At 46.2% G+C, this 19,213-nt stretch overlaps 1 protein-coding gene and 3 non-coding genes across 4 annotated transcripts; 1 reads left to right on the top strand and 3 right to left on the bottom strand.

Annotated features, from left to right (window-relative positions):
* Window positions 1-1,203: 1,203 nt before the first annotated feature.
* TRNAL-UAA (transfer RNA leucine (anticodon UAA)) lies at window positions 1,204-1,286 on the bottom strand. Its single transcript has one exon. It is a non-coding gene; the product is annotated as a tRNA-Leu (tRNA).
* Window positions 1,287-1,632: 346 nt separating this feature from the next.
* On the bottom strand, window positions 1,633-1,718 carry TRNAR-UCU (transfer RNA arginine (anticodon UCU)). The gene is given in 2 exon segments: window positions 1,633-1,668; window positions 1,682-1,718. It is a non-coding gene; the product is annotated as a tRNA-Arg (tRNA).
* Window positions 1,719-2,000: 282 nt separating this feature from the next.
* Window positions 2,001-2,073, top strand: TRNAV-UAC (transfer RNA valine (anticodon UAC)). Its single transcript has one exon. It is a non-coding gene; the product is annotated as a tRNA-Val (tRNA).
* Window positions 2,074-11,755: 9,682 nt separating this feature from the next.
* LOC124505773 (olfactory receptor 4D9-like) lies at window positions 11,756-12,691 on the bottom strand. Its single transcript, XM_047071810.1, has one exon. The coding sequence runs from the start codon at window positions 12,689-12,691 to the stop codon at window positions 11,756-11,758; it is 936 nt and encodes a 311-aa protein (XP_046927766.1).
* Window positions 12,692-19,213: the final 6,522 nt, after the last annotated feature.

The following is a 19,213-nucleotide window of genomic DNA, read 5'->3' as shown; positions in this document are numbered from 1 at the left end:
ACTGTATGTCCTCAAGTGTTAACAGTGTGAAACTGGACTACTCAGCATGGAGAGGGTTCACTGAAGCCGGAGCTGTTTACATGTCATTTAACAGCTGCAATGCTTTTTTCCACTCCCTTCCGTCCTCCCCAACCCCCCAGTCTTGAAATGCCATCCTCTCCCCACTTTCCAAGTTCCGTTGGTTTGGGAAGTTCCCTCTGAACTTTAAAGACAGGGATGAGGACTTGTCCAGAGATCCCTGCTTGATCCTCTCCAGATCGGGTTACGGGTTACACGTGCTGGGGCCTCTGAGGCTGTCACTCCTGCTGCACTCACCACAACCTACCTTCAACACCTGTCTAATTGGGTCAGTCTTCCCTCCTCCAATGTTTCTGCTGGGAGGCAGAGAGTTCCCATGTGTCCCCGGTGCCTGGTCAGTGGCTGGCACAGATCAAGCTCTCAAAACCTGTTGTGGAATGAATGAGGGTCATGGGTCACGGGAAGGTTTTAGTGAAGATTTGGAGAGCAGATTTTGGGAGTTCTTGGGAGTTTTTGATTGGTAGAGAGAGGGGGAGAACCTTCCTGTCAAGGTGAATGATTTCCACAAGTGGAGTAACTCTGCCCTGAGAAAGTTCTATGCCACTCTATTGGGCCTCCCTGTTTTATTTACTTGACAGCGCTTATTTCCATCTGAAATTCTGTTTATTTGCTTGTTTATAAACCATCTCTTTCCTCTGTCACTCTGTGATGCAAGTGCCGCTGGACAGGGATCTTGTTGGTGAGGACCTTGTCTTTTTTGTTACCTTTCTTTTTTCCTTTTCCTTTTCCAAAATTTTTTGCATTCCCATAACCCCGGCGTTTAGAACAGCACTTGGCATACAGAAGGATCTTAAGAAATAACTGTCGACTAATTTCACAGGGTGAATGTTTTTACTCCCCCCATCCCAACGTAGTACAGTTTTACACAGACCCTTTCTTTCAGTTTTCCAAACCATCAATTCTGAATTTGCTGCTACACTTTCTGTGTCTGGCAAAAATACCCTCAGAATAAGAGGTCATTGCCATGTAACCATTCCGGCCGTCTTGGTTACTCTGATTCCATCATAGTCTCTCAGCCTAATAAGATTGAAAACACACAGAGGGTCCTTACTGTTTGTTTACCATCTTGAAAGCCCTGGGGAAACTCGAAGAATGAGTTCGTGTTTGGAAAAGCAGAAGAGCTGTTACCAGAAGTGGGGTTCGAACCCACGAGGATATAAATCCATTGGATCTTAAGTCCAACGCCTTAACCACTCGGCCATTCTGGTACGCTACGAACTCCCAGTTACTTTTAGTCAACTTGAACAATATAGAGTTATGGAGGTATCCAAACAATTAAAAATTTGGATTGAGATGTAAAAGGACAACGTGGGGGCGAAAAAAATCTCCGAAACTTACCAGGTCGTGCCAATTTCTCCGCCTCCAGTCACCGGAAACCCTGGGGCCCCCTGAAGGCGACTGGGAAGACTCGGGTGACAGGTCTCCCAACAACTTCACACGAGAAGACACCACAGGGAGTTGGAATGAGTTTCCTTCCTTTTCATAGTACGCGAGTGAGATGGGGAATTTTAAAGGTGTTAAGGTGGGTTTTTTCTTCACTTCCCAAAACAAAAGCGACTCTGGTGGGACTCGAACCCACAACCTTTGAATGCCTCCATCTGTCTAGAAGTCCAATGCGCTATCCATTGCGCCACAGAGCCAGGCAGTTAGACCCTTCCGCGCTGCTTACATCAAGGCAGGCGCAACGTCTGCCCCGGGACACCCGCCGCGGGTCCGGCCGCGCCTTCCTTCTCGGAGAAGTGGCGGAGCCCGTGCAGCCGAGGAGAAGCGTGGGTGGGAACTGCCCTTGGCGGCCCGACATCCTTCTGATAGTTCCTCTCCGTAAGCGGTCGCTGGGCATCAACTCTCAGTCTCCTCCCACACTGGAAAGAGAAAGGTCTTTATGTGCACTTACTTCACCCTGGAGAGCCATTGCAGCGCGCGGTTCCATAGTGTAGCGGTTAGCACATCTGCTTTACGCGCAGAAGGTCCTGGGTTCGAGCCCCAGTGGAACCATGAGGCTGTAGTCTTCCCTTTTAGCGATGTTTTCAGGTTTTGCTTTGTCAGCCAGATCTTGAGTTTTACTCCGGGAAGCGAGAGACGCCGCGGTTCCGCCGGGACTTGGCGTTGAGCCAGGCCGCGCGGGCTCCGGTCCGGTGGGCGCCTGCGCAAATCGGCCGCCGCGGCTGCCCCCGGGTGGCGCCTCTGGGGAGGTGCAGGCCGCCGGGCGGGGCTCCGGGCGCAGCGCGCCTCGGCGCCTGCGCCTTCCCGACCGCAGTCCTGCCTCCCGGTGGCTGGGCAGGAGTCCGGGGCCCACCTGCTCCTCCGCCACCTTTAAAGGTGGCGGCCACCGCTCCGTGGGGGGATACCCGGAGGGCCACCTCCTTCTTTTGTTGATCAACACCAACTCCACTGACCTCATTGTTTATTGAAATTAAAAATCTTTTTGAAAAATTACATGCACATGTTAAAGATTTCAAAGAGCTCCACGTGTCTTACAGTGATGTGCCCCTCTCACAAAGCTTGTCTCCTTGACCAAACTCTAGCCCAGCTCCCTTGAGCCCTCCTGTCAGCGAGGCCTGTCAACCCCGGCCTAGGAGGACTTGAACAAACAACAACGCTGAGTTTCTAGCAGCATCTCTAAGGTGACCCTAGGTCCACTTACAGTGCTGAGAAGACTGGCCAAACAATTTACTGTTGGTTCCAGCCAACGCCTGACACAGGGCCCCTGTGTTTCAGCCTCTGTGGGAAGGTAGGAGCCTAACTTCCTTAGAGTTAAGAACCAGTTTAGCAAACCCACATGAGGTTTTCAGGGACCAACTCCACCTGCTTCCAGATATTTGTAATTTTCGCTCCCTGGGTCTACTGAGCTGCCATCACTCGCCTCCCGGTCCCCTCATGTACAAATCGAAGGTGAGTGCAGTTGACGCTGGACACTTTTCCCTCTTGCCATAGTATATTACTGATTAGAATCTGTGCTGTTCCCTTTAACTCGTGTCCAGCTTTCTCTTGGATACCTCCTGCCTTTCAACTGCTGGGGGTTTCTTTTGTGACCCTTCCGAGCTATTCTTTGCACTCTCCAGTGTAGACGTGTATTTCCTTTATTAGCCACTTCGGATTTTTGTCCAAAAGATAGCGTACGATTGGTACTGCTCCCCTCAACCCAACACTATTCTGGAAATCTTACTATGTCGTTCTTAAGTCTGCTCGATCTTTGACTTCCAGCGTTTGGATGTACCATAATTGTTTAGTCTGTGGTATTTGATGAACAATTAACCTGTGGTCCATCTTAGAATGCTGTGGTGGATTTCCTTGTTGATTGGTTTTGGGGGTAGATCAACATAAAGAGTAATAATAGCAAAATCTTGACTAGGCGTTTCCTACGTGGTTAGGCAGGAGACTCAGTTGACTCAGGGGATACTCAGGATGATTGTGTTATGATCTAACCCATTTGGGAGACGAAGAAGAAGCATAGAGAGGGTGATTGCCCAGGGTCACACTGGCCAGGGACAGAACAGGGTACCAACCGAGGCAGGCAGAGTAGTGCCTTTTTGTTTTAGAAAAGGAATTGCCAGGCATATGTATGTTATATTTCTATGAATGCTTTCACCTCCAAAGAGCTTGGACAATATTACATTCCCACCAACGTGAGCGTGCTTTGCTTCATCTCAGTCTCTCTTAAATAAAAAGTATTAACGGGTTTTTGGGTCTCTCTGCCTTTTGAAAGGGGAAAATGTCTCAATTTACATGTCTTTTATCAGAGTAAGGTTGAATATTTTTTCATATGCTTAAAAACCCATTCTCTTTCCTCCCTATCTTCCTTTTTCCCTTCCTCCCTTCCTTCCATCCTGCAATCTGTTCAATCCTTTTGTACAGTTTTCTATTGTATTGTTAAGGTTTTCTTATTGATCTTTTGGTGCTTTTTATAACTATAGATTTAGATATGTTTTGCAAATGTATTTCCCAGACTTGCTGTTTGCCTCTTAATTTTATTTTTGCTACTTTGTGCTATGCAGCCATTTAAAACGGTTAATGTAGTCAAATTCATTATCCTCTTTTTTATTTATTTTTGAGGGGGGGCTTTAAAATTTCTTGCCTGGAAAGTGCTTCCCCATTCTGAGAGTATATTCCAAAAGTGATGCTATATTTTCTCCAGATTATTATTTCCTTAAAATTTATCTGTTACATCGTTGGTCCTTTTGAAATCTCTATAACTAGTGCTGTGGTCTGAATGTTTGTGACGCCCCAAAGCTCATATGTTGAAAGCTCATCCTCAGGGTGAAGGCCGGGGGTGGGGGTGGGGGCTTTGGAAGATCCTGAGTATAAAACCTTATGTGGGATTAGTGCCCTTTTAAGAGAGATGCCAGAAAGTTCCCTCACCCCCTCTGCCATGTAGGACGGCAAGAAGGCAGTGATCTATCAACGAGGGTGTGGCATTCTCACCAGACACCAAATCTGCTAGTTCTTTGACCTTGGTCTTCCCAGCCTCCAGAACTGTGAGATGGATTTCTGCTGCTTCTAAGCCACCCAGTCTGTGATATTTCTGTTACAGTAGCCTGAACAGACTAAGACACTGGATAAACCATGAGACAGGGACGTTAGACCCCTATAGAGGGATTTTATAAATCACTCTGGAGGATTGGGGTGTGTAAATCAGTAAACTTGGTAAAAATCACATAGTTTTCAAAAATCAGACTGGTTCTGCCTGTCTCTAGCTTCAGGTTCCTTAACATCCTGTCCTTAGAACTTTCCAGGAGTTCTGCTGATGTCGGCTTCCCTTCTGGTACTCATTGGGCTCATCAAGCCACCTTCCTTCCGCTTTTCTGTGTTGCATCGGCTGGGCTCCTTCCCTTCTCACAAAGGGCATAGCTTTGGGTGGCGTAGCACAGACTATAGAAGCTCAGCCTGTGGACTCCAGAGCCAAACTGTGGCTTCAGTTCCCGGTTCTGTCGCTCTTGGTTGTGTGACCGTGGCACAGTACATAACCTGTCTGTGCTGTGTGACACTGGCTTGGTTGCTTAACTGCTCTGTGTCATAGTTTCCTCCTCTGTAAAATGCAGATAAAGCTCAGGTGAGATTCTCAAGAAGATTGAGTAAATTACTGTATGTGAAACATTTTATTTATTTATTTATTTATTTATTTATTTATTTATTTATTATTTTTAGAGACAGAGAGAGAGGCAAAGGGAGACAGAGAGAGAGAGAGAGAGCGAGAGAGAGAGAGAGAGAGAGAGAGAGAATCCCAAGCAGGCTCCACACTCAGTGCAGAGCCCAGCTCAGGGTTAGTGGGATCATGACCTGAGCTGAAATCAAGAGTCAGTGGCTCAACCAACTGAGCCCCCCAGATGCCCCTGTACATAAGTATTTCAAATGACATGCGTGGGGTAAACACTTAGCAAATGTCATCTACCATCATCATCATCATCATTATGATTTGGCAGATAAGTCTGGTAAGTTTAGGTAGAACAGTATGGTTTTCCCATAGGGACATTTTAATTTTTTAATTTTTTTTAAATGTTTATTTATTTTTGAGAGAGTCAGAGAGCAAGCAGGGAAGGGGCAGAGAGAGGGGGAGACAGAATCCGAAGCAGGCTCCAGGCTCTGAGCTGACAGTAGAGAGCCCGATGTGGGGCTCAAACTCACAAACTGCGAGATCATGTCCTGAGCTGAAGTCCCCAACTGGGCCACCCAGGTGCCCCCCCCACCCCCCCACCCCCCCACCAGGGTATTTTCAGAAAATGCTAAGTGCTCAGAGCATGAGCTCTGCATTTACTGACCTCTCTTCTTGCCTTGTAGGGGCTCAGTCTTCTTCCTTTGTCTTTTCATATGGTCTGTCCTCTGCTTCCCCTTTTCATAAGAGCATCAGTAATACGGGACTAGGGCCCATCCTAATGGCCTCGCTGTAGTGCAATTACCTCTATAAAACCGTCTCCAAATAAGGTCACGTTCTAACTTTCAGTGCCATGCGATTGTTCAGCAGGTGGTGCTGAAGAGGAGAAGGCCCTCCCCTACCGAGCCCCCCAGCGCCCCCACACTTACCATTTTACCAGCAATCTTACTCGTAGGTATTTACCCAAGGGCCATGAAAGCACCCATTTACACAAAGTTGGATGTGTAAATGTTCATAGCAGCTTTAGTCATAATCCCCACACTGGAACCAAACCGAATAGACTTGACCGGCGAATAGATAAGCAAATGGTGGCCATTTGCTTATTTCAGCCATGCCACTGAAAAGCCCTTAGCAAGAAAATGGAATGAACTTCCGATGTACGCAACAACGTGGATACATTTCAAAAGCGTTTTGCTAAGTGAAAGAAGCCACATGGGAGGGGCGCCTGGGGGGGCTCAGTCCTCTAAGCGTCCGACTCTCGATTTCGGCTCAGGTCATGGTCTCATGGTTCGTGAGACGGAGCCCGAGGTGGGTTCTGTGCTGATAGCGTGGAACCTGCTCGAGATTCTCTGTCTCCTTCTCTCTCTGCCCCTCTCTTTCTTAAAATAAATAAATAAATACATAAATAAAATGGTTTGGTGCAAATGTTCATGTCTTTAGCAAAGGTGCACGTTGCCTTTGGCCTCAGTTCTTTCTCAAAGGCACGTGGTTTTATGATGTGATTTTTCAGTGCCATGATGTTGTGCAAGACGTGATGCTAGATGAAAACTTGAAGGCCCTCAGTCCTTTGGGAGCCCCACTGTCCCTTATTTTCTTGGACTTTCAGCCTGCTGGCATCTCCCGGGTTATTCAGACAGGCCCACTGACCTTCAGGATTTAGAACGTGGCTCCTTTTAGTGGCTGTCACCCGTCCCCTGTGTGCTGACACTGGACAGGGGTAGTGAAGGGAGCAGAGCGGAGCACAGGCACGCTGTTCCATATTAATGGGTCTGAGGGTTTGGTAACTGGACCTGATGGTCTGGGGGGCTTCATACGTGCCCAGTGGTTTTCAAGCTCTTTTCACTGGAGCACGTGCTAAGAAATACGTTTTATTTACATCAAGACCACTATACTCAAGTAGAGTGAAATAAAGGTTTCAGGAATGAAGTAGGCTGAAATAAAGGTTTCAGGAAATGATGCTTTATTATTATTATTATTTGAAGAATTCTGTGCCTTTTATTCTACACTATTCAATTTAATTTAAAAAAAAAGTGCACGCGCAGACCTATTAACGACTCACACCCCTTAGAGTTTCTGCAGTTTGAAAAACACTGACCTGGGGGGGCACTTGGGGGGCTCAGTCGGTTAAGCATTTGCCTCTTGGTTTCGGCTCAGGTCATGATCTCACGGTTCCTGGGATCAAGCCCCGCATCGGGCGCCGCACTGACAGGGAGCCTGCTTGGAATTCTCTCTCTCCGTCTCTCTCTGCCCTTATCCTGCTCACACAGTGTCTCTCTTAAAAATAAATAAATAAACTTAAAAAAAATAAAGAAGACAATTAGAAAAGACAAGAAAAACACTGACCTGGAGCAGTGCTGTCAAAGTGTGGTGAAACACAGGCCCCCACACCAGGACCACCGGAAAAAGGATGTGGATTCCTGGTATCCAGGAAGACTATTGATCTCTTCACTGGTTCCTGGGACTTTACATTTTAAGTCAATGGCTAGATGATTCTGTGCCCGCTGAGGTTTGGGAACCACTGGCCCAGGAGCACATTGGCTGCCCTCGCAGAGGCTTCCAACTGTGATCTGTGGATCCCTGAGGACTACAGTGGATGTACCTCAGGGAAACATCTACAGAGTGGCTTCTCTTGATCTGTGTGTGAGTTCATGTGCAAAGTCGTTTGTCTCAAAGAAAGATCTGAAATTGGGGGAAAGAAAATGCATGCGATAAGATGCATTACTTCATCCCTGGAAGTAAAAAATTTCAGTTAAGTTCTGTCTGCCCAAGGCAGAATCATGGAAGGGGAATGGCTCCCTTTAGAGGTAAGGAAATTACAAAACATTTTGCTTCGTAGACCCTAGTCCTGATTGAAGAGGAGCTTTCTCAGAAATACAGCTTCCTAATGTGGGAGATATTGAACAATTTAGCAAAAACTTAAATATCTTGTATTAGAGGGGTGCCTGGGTGGCTCAGTTGGTTGAACACCCGACTTGAATTCAGCTCAAGTCACGATCCCAAAGTCAAGGGATTGAGCCCCACGTCTGGCTCCACGCTGAGCGTGGATGGAGCCTGCTTAAGATTTCCTGTCTCCGTCTCTCCCTCTCCCTCTCTCTCTACCTCCTTGCCCCTCTTCCCCGTTTGCACATGCACTCTCTCTGTAAAGAAAAAAAAAATATCTTGTATTAGAATCCATATGTTAAAAGATTGTTGTCCAACAAGACATTCTCATCACCTTAAAGGAGAAGAAACATATTTGCTTGGGAAATGGATTTTAATCGATACTACTTGTCTGTAAAGTACCACAGTGTTTTTGTAAAAAAATTTTTAAATGTTTATTTAGTTGAGAGAGAGAGAGAGAGAGCATGAGCAGGGGAGGGACAGAAAAGGAGGTAGACACAGGCTTCAGGCTCTGAGCTGTCAACACAAAGCCCAACACAGGGCTCAAACCCATGAACTGTGAGATCATGACCTGAGCTGAAGTCAGATACTTAACCAATTGAGCCACCCAGGCACTTCTAAAGTACCATAGTCTTTTGGGAATGCCATAATCAATTAATTTTCTCTTAAAAGTAAGCGTGTGTGTGTGTTTTAAAATTGACATGCTATATATATATATATTTTCCTGTTCTAAGCAGTCTATATGTAAGCATACATGTGTATATACAGGACACACACATATTTTTTTTTGTCTCGTGAATCCTCAATTCATTATTTACCTCTTAGAGACGAAATGCTAAAAGAGTGTATGAAGAAAGGAAGTTTAAGTTTTAAGAAAAGCATGATTTTTTTTGTAAACAAAGTGATTTATAAAGGGGGGGTAGGAGGATGAACAAAGTAGATGAAGGGGATTAAGGGGTACAAACTTCCAGTTATAGAATAAGTAAGTCACGGAGATGAAAAGTACAGCGTCGGGAATATAGTCAGTAATATTGTGATAACTTTGCATGGTGACAGGTGGTGACTACACTTACTGTGTTGAGCACTGCTGGTTAATGTACAGAGTTGTTGAAGCACTACGTGTGCACCTGAAACTAATAGAACATTGTATGTCAACCATACTTGAATAATAAAACTTTCTATTTTATTATTATTTTTTTAACGTTTATTTATTTATTTTGAGAGAGAAAGAGAGAGAGAGAGAAAACGGGGGAGGGGCAGAGAGAGAGAATCCCCAGCAGCTTCTGCACTGTCAGTGTGGAACCCGATGCTTGAACTCATGAACCGCAAAATCATGACTTGAAGTGAAATCAAGGGTCCGACGCTTAACCGCCTGAGCCACCTAGGGGCCCCAAGTAATACTAATGAAAAAAAAATTTTAAGTAATTTACAAGGAAGAAAATATCTGCTACTGTTGATAAAAGAACACACTGGTGAGGGCAGAATGTGATTCTGTATTCTGGTTCAAAAGGAAGCTTGAATTGTTCTTGCTGTTTTTGTAACATGGGTAATTCGATACAAAAGTCAAGGCTGAGGTCAAAAGTGAGGTGAATGGTTTTAATTCTAGGCAGGAAGTAACAACCACCCCAAAGAAGCAAATGTAGATCTTTTAAAAAAGATCTTCCAGCTTTGGTGAAACAGCCATGAGTCCAGGATCTGGCATAAGCACGTGTGGATTTTGTTACCAGTGTTTGCCTTGCTTTGCTGTGCTGAAGTGTTCCACCCTTCTGCACCTGGGTCTCTTGGGCTACCTTTGGACTTGGAGTCACCCCCTCACGTCCACCCACTGCAGCTTTCCAGTTCTACATCTCCTCTACCCTCGGAGGACACCTGGCGCCTTTGACTAATCCAACAAACCATCTGAAATGAATCCCCAGAGGCATACCCCTGAAAATAGACTCAGAGATGCCCCCTCCCCACCGTCAAGACCAGCAGATTGCTATGGCCATCCGGAGACGTATCTAACTCCGGAAGTGGTGGCATTCTATCTAGCTTGTCCCCCATGAACTGTGTCTATCTTAGGAAATATTCTAAGAGCAGGGATTTCAAGCCAGCACCAAGGGAGGAATACTAGGCAGTGTTAGAGATATTTCAGATGGGCTATATTTTGGCAGGCTTCCCTTACTTGTGTTTTTCTTGGAATCGGGCAGCGCAAATGGCTCTTTATTTCTTTTACTTCATGCATCCATCAGAGATTGCATGGGAGATAAGCCCGGGATCCAAATGCAACCCAAATTCTAGTTGACCACCAACTTCATCTCTTTACTTGACAAACTTAATAGGTTTCCAGGAGACCAACTCAAACAAAATATTGTTTTCTATTCTCTTAAAAAGGAGGTCTGGATAATGAAAAATGAGTTTCTTCTTCTTCTTCTTTTTAATGTTTATTTATTTTTGGGAAAGACAGAGAGAGAGAGGGAGAGAGAGAGCAGGGGAGGGGCAGAGAGAGGGAGAAATCAACTGAAATAGGCTCCAGGCTCTGTTAGTACAGAGCCTGACACAGGGCTTGAACCCACAAACCGTGAGATAATGACCTCAGCCGAAATCGGGACACTTAACCGACTGAGCCATGCAAGTACCCCAAATTGAGTTTATTCTTTAAAAAAAATTTTTTTATGTTTATTTATTTTCTGAGAGACAGAGCACTAGCAGGGGAGGGGCAGAGAGAGAGGGAAACACAGAATTCAAAGCAGGCTCCAGGCTCCACGCTGTCAGCACAGAGCCTGACACGGGGTTCGAACTCACCAACCATGAGATCATGACCTGAGCTGAAGTCGGCTGCTTAACTGACTGAATTGCCCAGGTGCCCCTGAGTTTATTCTTAAGTCGTTGTTTCTTGTGGACTTGAGTCAGGCACATTCTAGCAATGCACACAGGATAGGATTCCTTTCTCTGGAGGGTTGGTTGGGAATGAATGGCTGGAAATGATGTTGAAATTCTTAAAGGGGCCCGAAGCCCTCAGGTATTTACTCCTTGGTCAGGTGAAGACAAGCAAACACCTTTCATAATACTACACTAGAGGAGAGACGTTTGTGGATGGGCTTGTTTCAGGCCCTATCAAATCCCGTATGAGGAGGCAGGAGTAGGGAACCATGCACTTAGCTGAGGGTCAGATAACTCAGATCCAGCCTTGCCTCCACCATTAGTTAGCTAGGAAACCTTTGGCGACACACAAAACTTACCTCAGCTTCTGCAAGGGAAACCCAGAGGCTTCCATAGAAAGATGTACCCTGGGTCCTCCAAGGTTGGCAATGGAAGATGATTTCCACAAAGGGAGGGATGGCTGGGCTTTCTGGCCTTGACTCCTGGTCCCTGGAGATCATTTTGCTAATTACTGGTTGGGCAACAACAGCCAGAGCTCCACAACTGAGAAGTCACTTTCTCTCAGACCTCATTTCTTCACCTGTAAAATGAGGTGTTTGGGTGATGCAAGCTTTGGAGTTTCTTGAAGAGAGGCCAATTTGTGGATTGAAGACTCTAAGTCGTTGACAATTTCACCAAGAAAAAACGTTTCAGAGAAGGCCATTTCAGGACACCCTTATTAGAGGATGCTGTTATAAGACACAGGGGAAACTTTGGCCTCAAGATGGTCTTATTGATTGGGGTCTGCTACTGTGTTGTGAGAGAATACTTTTCAGTTCTGACTCTCAATCTGGACTTCATAGCCATCTATTCTTTTTCTGAAGGTCCAAGTCTTTTCCTCAGTCTCTTCATGGCTGACTTCATCTCCTGATTCCTGAGGGTGTAGATCATGGGGTTCAGGACCGGGATGATGACCGTGAAGGTGATGGAGACAGCTCTGTCCATGGGAAGGGCAGTGAAGGGTCGGGCGTAGACGTAGATGCAGGGCACAAAGTGCAGGGTCACCACAGTGATGTGGGCGGTGCAGGTGGAGATGGCTTTCTTTCTTCCCTCCCCGGCGTGAGACCTCAGCATCGTCAAGATGACTGTGTAGGACACAAGGAGGAAGACAAACCATAGTGTAGAGATTAAGCCATTGTTGGAAATCATTAAGACCTCAAGAGCAAAGGTGCTGGTGCAGGCGAGTTTGAGGACCTGGGGGACGTCACAGTAGAAGCCATCAACAACACTGGGTCCACAGAAGGGGAGGGGCAGCAACAGGGAAATCTGCACGATGGAGTGGACAAAGCCCCCCACCCAGGAGGCCACGATGAGGGCAGTGCATCGCCCCCTGCTCATGATGGTCACGTAGTGCAGGGGCTTGGAGATGGCCATGTAGCGATCGAAGGCCATGACAGAGAGAGAAAAAATGTCTGCCCCCCCGAGGAGGTGGAAGAAGAAGATCTGAGTGATGCAACCATTGAAGGAGATGGTCTTCGTCCTTGACAGGAGGTCTACGAGGACCTTGGGAGCGGTGATGGAGGAGAAGCAGATGTCCAAGACGGAGAGATTGCGGAGCAGGAAGTACATGGGCGTGTGAAGGCGGGACTCGCAGGTCACAGTGACCATGATGAGGAGGTTTCCCAGAAGAGTTGATGTGTACACCAGAAATAACATAAGAAATAAGGCCAAGCTTAACTCTCGGGACTGGGTCAGTCCTTGAAAAATAAATTCTTTCACCCTGGTGTAATTCCCCTGCTCCATTGTGTTATGTTTCTTCGTCTTCAACTACCTAGGGAGAAAATGGAAAATACGAGGTGTATCGTTAAAAACAAAGGGAATGTGAGTTGTAGGACTGGAGTGTCTCAAGGGTTATTTTTGCAGTTATTTTCCTTGTGGGCAGGGATGCCTACAATTCAGGAAGATATCCCCAGTAGATGGTGTGTTTAGAGTTCCTTCAGAGTAAATGAAAAAGTGAGTTTCCAATGGATGTGATTAATCAAAGCACCAAAATCAGCATGCTATTAAATTCTTTTGACCTTTTTTTATGGTTGCATAATTTTACATATCCTGTACCCCTCTTGAAAAGTCCCTAGATGGCCTGAGAAGCAAAGAGGACTCATTTTGTTTTTCAGTGAGAACTCATGTATCTCATTGTTAGGACGTGGGAAACATGCCGGGGAAAAGTATAAAACAGGGCCTGAGATGGTACTGGAAGCTTAGAGCGTCTTGTCTCACCATCTTCCACAGTAGATGATCTGCTTGGCATAGTCTGTGCAAATTGTCACGATGCTTGACGATCAGCACTAAGGCAAGAAAAACCATTTCCAGTTTGCCTTCTCCCCTGAGGATAAAGAGGTTTGCAGCAGCTCATGCAATCTGAGCACAAGCTGCTTTTGTTTTCAGTTTTTCTTCTTTTTGGTGGCTTGTTCTCTTTGGTCCACATGGGCTTGGCAAGTGCTAGCCACAGCCCCTGCTCCTCATAACGCTCTTGGCAAAGGCTTTCTCACCGAGGCCACTGCACAAATGGCTGTCTTTTCTCAGGCTCCCTCCCTTCTTAACACCTACCTTTGGATGGCACTTCGTCTCACCTCACTATTTGTAGAGGCTTTGGTTTTGTGCAAAAAAGCACGGATTTTAGAACCAGTAGACCTGGATTTGAATACAGACTCTGTCTTAACTGAGTAGGTGGTTCAATTAGTAGGTGACTCTGAGCTTCTGTGTATCATCAGTACAAGTGGGCAGAATCATGCTTGTGTCATAGGGTCGTGAAGTTCGAATGGACTTGTTTAATTCTTTTTTTTTTTTAATTTTTTTAACGTTTCTTTATTTTTGAGACAGAGAGAGACAGAGCATGAACAGGGGAGGGTCAGAGAGAGAGGGAGACACAGAATCCGAAACAGGCTCCAGGCTCTGAGCTGTCAGCACAGAGCCTGACGCGGGGCTCGAACTCACGGACCGCGAGATCATGACCTGAGCCGAAGTCAGACGCTTAACCAACCGACCGAGCCACCCAGGCGCCCCTGACTTGTTTAATTCTTTAACCTGAGTTCCCACAGACTACATGTCCCCTCATGCTGCACCAGTTAACATTTTGCTGGGCCAGTCTTCTCGAAACATTATTTGGGAGATGCTGGTACACTTCTCCTATAAAAGATGGTGTTTTGAAATAATTGCAATGAAGATCAACTATAGTATTTTTATTAAATGTTATTTATTTATTTATTTATTAAATTTTTTTTTTTTTTGAGAGAGAGAGTGAGCAGGAGAGGGGCAGAGAATGGGGGGACAGAGGATCCAAAGTGGGCTCTGTGCTGACAGCAGCAAGCCTGATGCAGGGTTCGAACTCATGAACCAGGAGATCATGACCTGAGCTGAAGTCAGATATTCAACCGAGCCACCCGCCCCTCAAATATAGCATTTAAAAAGCAGATACATTCCACACAATGGAATATTATTTAGTTATAAAAAGAAATGAGCTACTGAGGCATGAGAAAACAAGGAGGAAGCTTAAATGCACAATTCCTAAGCAAAGGAAGATAATCCGAAAATATATAGACTGTATGATTCCAACTATATGACATTCTGGAAAAGGCAAAACTGTAGTAGAAAAGTTAACGGTTGCCAAGGGCTGGGGTGTGCAGGTGGGGAGGGATGGATAGGTGAGGCACAGGGGACTTTTAGGGATTTTTATTTTTAATCATGGATACATTGTTATGCCCAGAATTCGTGATCCCCAAAGACCACCAGGGAGCCGAGTCTGATGCAAAAGCAAAGAGCCTTTATTCGAGCTAGCTCGAGCTCAATCCCCTACCTGCACCGAGGCAGCGGTGAGATACCGGAGAGAGCGGGTTTCAAAAGCACAAAGGTTTTATAGGGATCATGGCCTTAGCCGATTGGCTGGGGAAGGGTCGTGGCCTCAGCTGATTGGCTGGGGAAGGATAGACCAATGGCTGCCAAGGTGTGGTCCCAGATCAGCAATTATCAGCATCACCTGGAACTTGTTAAAAATGCAAATGTTGGGCCTGGTGGTCACAGACCCACTGAATCAGAAACTCTGGGGGTGGGGCTCAGCAATCTGTGTTTGAACAAGTCTTTCAGGAGATTCTGATGCACCTGAAGTTTAAGAACCACTGTGTCTGAGGTTGTTTAACATGTTTGGCCTCAGTGTATACAGAACGTTTCTCACTGGTCACCTATTAACCATTGGCTGTCAGCCTTGCTGTGCTAGAAAAATACCTACCACCAAACACCATCCCCAGAGACTGATTAATTGGTTTGGGGAGGGGTCAGTTATTAAAATGCTCCCAGGTCATTCTAAGCCTGGACAGGGTTGAGGGCTCCTGCCTCTGGCCCCTACCTGAGAGAAGCCCTCCCTCTTCTACTCACACTTTCCATGCCTCTCACACTCCCCTTCCTCCCACCTTAGACTTCAGAAGAATGCATCAATTGGTAGCCTGCTTTCTTAGAAAACATAAGTTACTCAAGCGGGGGATGCGTGGTCTGAGGTTTGAGCGGGAACTTCTTTCTGCGGCCATGTCGGGGACATAGTCACTAGTCGGCCAGCCTGGGTCTGCTCTTTCAACATGGCATCACACATTTGTCAGATCCAGAGGATGTACAACACGAATAATGAGCCCTAACGCAAGCTAAGGACTTTAGTTAATAAATGTATCAATCCTGGTTCCTCCGTTGTTAATGAACACAGCGCACACCCATGCAAGATATTGATAGTGGGGAATCTGGGGCAGGGCAGGGGAGGAGAAGGAGCGTGGGGCTCTCTGTACCTTCTGTTTAATTTCCCTGTAAACCTAAGCTACTCTAAGAACTAAAATCTATTAATTTTTTAAAAAAGCAGATATACCAAAGGATAAAACGATTTAGAACATTTACATTTGGTAAAGAAACACATTAAAAGAAAACCTTTTAAGGGTGCCTGGGTGGCTCAGTCGGTTAAGTGTCTGACTTCGGCTCAGGTCGTGATCTCGTGGTTCATGAGTTCAAGCCCCGCGTGGGGCACCGTGCTGACGGCACGGAACCTTCTTGGGATTCTCTCCCTCTGCCCTTCCCCTGCTCTCACACACTCTTGCTCTCTCTTTCAAAATAAGTGAATAAACTTTAGTAAGTAAATAAATAAAAACTTTTATTACCAAGCATCACTTTTTTTTTTTAACGTTTATTTCTTCTTGAGGGAGAGACAGAGTGTGAGTGGGAGAGAGGCAGAGAGAGAGAGAGAGAGAGAGGGGAGACACAGAATCAGAAGCAGGCTCCAGGCTCTGAGCTGTGAGCATAGAGTCCGACGCGGGGCTCAAACCCACGGGCTGTGAGATCATGACCTGAGCTGAAGTCTGATGCTTAACCGAAGCCTGACGCTTAACTGACTGAGCCACTCAGGCACCCCACCAAGTGTCACTTTCTATAAATCCTAATTCAGTGCTTTCCCCCTGCTCCCCATCCTGTTACAAAGAGAAGAACATTTGCAATAAGTCCTGCTTTGGGTGTCGACAGGCATCCGGCTTTGTGGTTTTGTCACCTGCTTACAATAAAATCTCCCTTTTCAGATCTCTCTTAAAAAAGCTCCATCCACCCCCAAAAGTTTCCCTGTGCTCCAGAGAACTGCCGAGTTCTTGACCCAAATGATTCTGTCCAAACCTCTGCACCCAGACAGGCCCTAAGTTTATCAGGGCCTCGGGCAGCAGAAGTCTGTGTCCTTAGGATGACACCAGCCCCCCCCGCCCCCCATTCCCCCATTCAAACGCCTCCCCGAAAAACCTCATCAGTGCCAGGAAAATTTTCTGTGTGAGAGAGACCCCTGACCTCCCTTTCTCAGAGCATTTACTAAAAAGGGCTTGCAATGGTGAACATGTATTTCTTGCAATGCAGTTTTTCTACAAGGACCGGAGAGCTGTTCCTTTGGTTGTAATCATCAGGAAGGATGGGCCTCTGTCTCCCTGTCTCTGTGCGAGGTCAGAATGCTGACTTCCGTAACTGCCCACCGGCAGACAGAGCAGAGGCCTAGTCTCAGGGACATGGACCCGCTTCTTGCCATCTGTCCCTTCTCTGACACTTGCTTCTCCCTCATTCCCCGTCCAGAATGCCCGCCCGGTCACCTCTGTGCAGATCAGGATGGAACTCACGTCCCCCACTGCCAATACTTCATATGGTCCTTACCACTACTCTAATGTCTGGCAGGGCTCGGCTCTGATGCTGCTTTGTATTCCTTCCTTCCATATTCTGTCCACACCGAAGCCAGCAGGGGCCTGTCGTGAACTACAGGGTCCTCTGATCTCACTGAACTGTCTCTTGCAATTTCTCATCAGAACAGAACTTCTCCTTCGCTCACTTTCCTCCCGTTCTCTTTCCCTTGGAGCCCAAGCCACACACAGCTAACTTTCTAGGCTTTCCGCCAATGATCTACTGACCCATCAATAATTCTCAGGGAATGTCACTGTCTTCAAACATTTTTAGTTTTTAAAAGGGCCAGACATTTTCTCATTAAAAAAATTTTTTTTAAATTTTTATTTATTTTTGAGAGAGAGAGACAGAGCACGAGCAGAGGAGGGGCAGAGAAAGGGAGACACAGATTCTGTAACAGGCTCCAGGCTCCAAAGCTGTCAGCACAGAGCCTGACGTGGGGCTCCTACCGAGGAACTGTGAGATCATGACCTGAGCCAAAGTCTGGCATTTAACAGACCGAGCCACCCAGGCGCCCCCAGAGTAATATTTAAAAAAAAAAAAAAAATTTTTTTTTAATGTTTTTATTTATTTTTGAGACAGAGAGAGGGCATGAGCAGGGGAGTGACAGAGAGAGGGAGACCCAGAATCCAAAGCAGGCTGCAGGCTCTAAGCGGTCAGCACAGAGCCTGAGGCGGGGCTCAAACTCACGGACCCGGAGATCATGACCTGAGCTGAAGTCGGACGCTTAACTGACTGAGCCACCCAGGCACCCCCAGAGTAATAGTTTTTAAAAAAAAAAGATTAAAAAAAAAATAAACTCAGAACACACGTAGTGTTTTAGGGAACACACAGAGGATTTTGCTTTTATTTTGAGCTGTGGCGGAAGTAATAGGGCGCGGAGGGAAGACACCAGCTTGGGGGACAGGAGCTTCGGTGGGTTCACAGCGACGGGGGAATCTCTAAAGGCAGAAAACTCCGGGAGGCTCAGTCTTTTCATCAGTGAAAGGGGAACACTTGCTGCCGTCAGTCCTTCTGAAAGTAGGCCAGGGATGCCTGGGGGGGCTCAGTCAGTAAAACACCAGACTCTTGATTCGGCTCAGGTCACCATCTCACGGTTTGTGAGTTTGAGTCCCACATCGGGCTCTGTGCTGACAGTGCGGAGCCTGCTTGGGATTATTTCCCTCTTTCCCTCCCTCTCTGCCGTTCCCCTGCTTGTTCTCTCTCTCTCCCTCTCTCAAAATAAATGAATAAACTTAAAAAAAAAAAAAAAAAGAAAGTAGGCGACATCTGCACAGCACAGTACAATATTAAATGGACCCATTGATTTCTAGGCCTTTGGAGATTTAATGCTGAATTGTTTTATTTATTTATATTTATTTATTTATTAAAAAAATTTAAAAAATGTGTATTTATTTTTAAAGGAGAGGGAAACAGGGTGTGAGCAGGAGAGGGGCAGAGAGAAAGGGAGACACAAAATCTGAAGCAGGCCTCAGGCTCCGAGCTGTCAGCACAGAGCCCAACGCCAGGCTCAAGCTCACAAGCTGTGAGATCGTGACCTGAGTCAAAGTCAGACGCTTAACTGACTGAGCCACCCAGGTGCCCCCGAATTGTTTTAAATCCTATTGCCTCAACTACCTCATGCCTAGTCAAGGGCCGTTCTGCCCACTGCCTACGAATGGTTAAATCTCCATTAACCACAAACTTCAATTATTTCTTGATATTTAACTGTAAGCCGACTGGTGACGTCAAGTCAAACTGTTGACATCAAGGATTTCTGGGGGCGGCTTATCGTAGTGGTTGAGAGAATGGGCTTTGAAACCCAGATGTGTGAGGTTCTGTGCAGAAATTAGTCCTGGATGTGACCAAGTCACCAAAATCACCAAGAAATGCCAAAAATGGTGCTCTGCTGTGCACAAAATGTATGTGCAACTAGGAAACGAAAAGGTGGAGAATGTATGGGTCTGTTTGGAACAAAAAAAGAGGAAAGAAAACGGACAAGCATCGTTTATAAATTTGCTTTTGTTTTTGTTTTTGGCAAGAACAAACTCAAGATCCCAAGTGCTTCTTCAGAAGCATGCCCAGGTCGACCCGTCTTCATAAAACAGGTTT

This window comes from Lynx rufus, unplaced genomic scaffold, assembly GCF_022079265.1.
Source record: "Lynx rufus isolate CCGP_SWC_20201006 ecotype Redwood Valley unplaced genomic scaffold, mLynRuf1.p SCAF_9, whole genome shotgun sequence".
NCBI classification, from domain to species: domain Eukaryota; kingdom Metazoa; phylum Chordata; class Mammalia; order Carnivora; family Felidae; genus Lynx; species Lynx rufus.
Note: the sequence above shows the minus strand (reverse complement) of the source record. Positions and strands in the feature narration are given on the sequence as shown.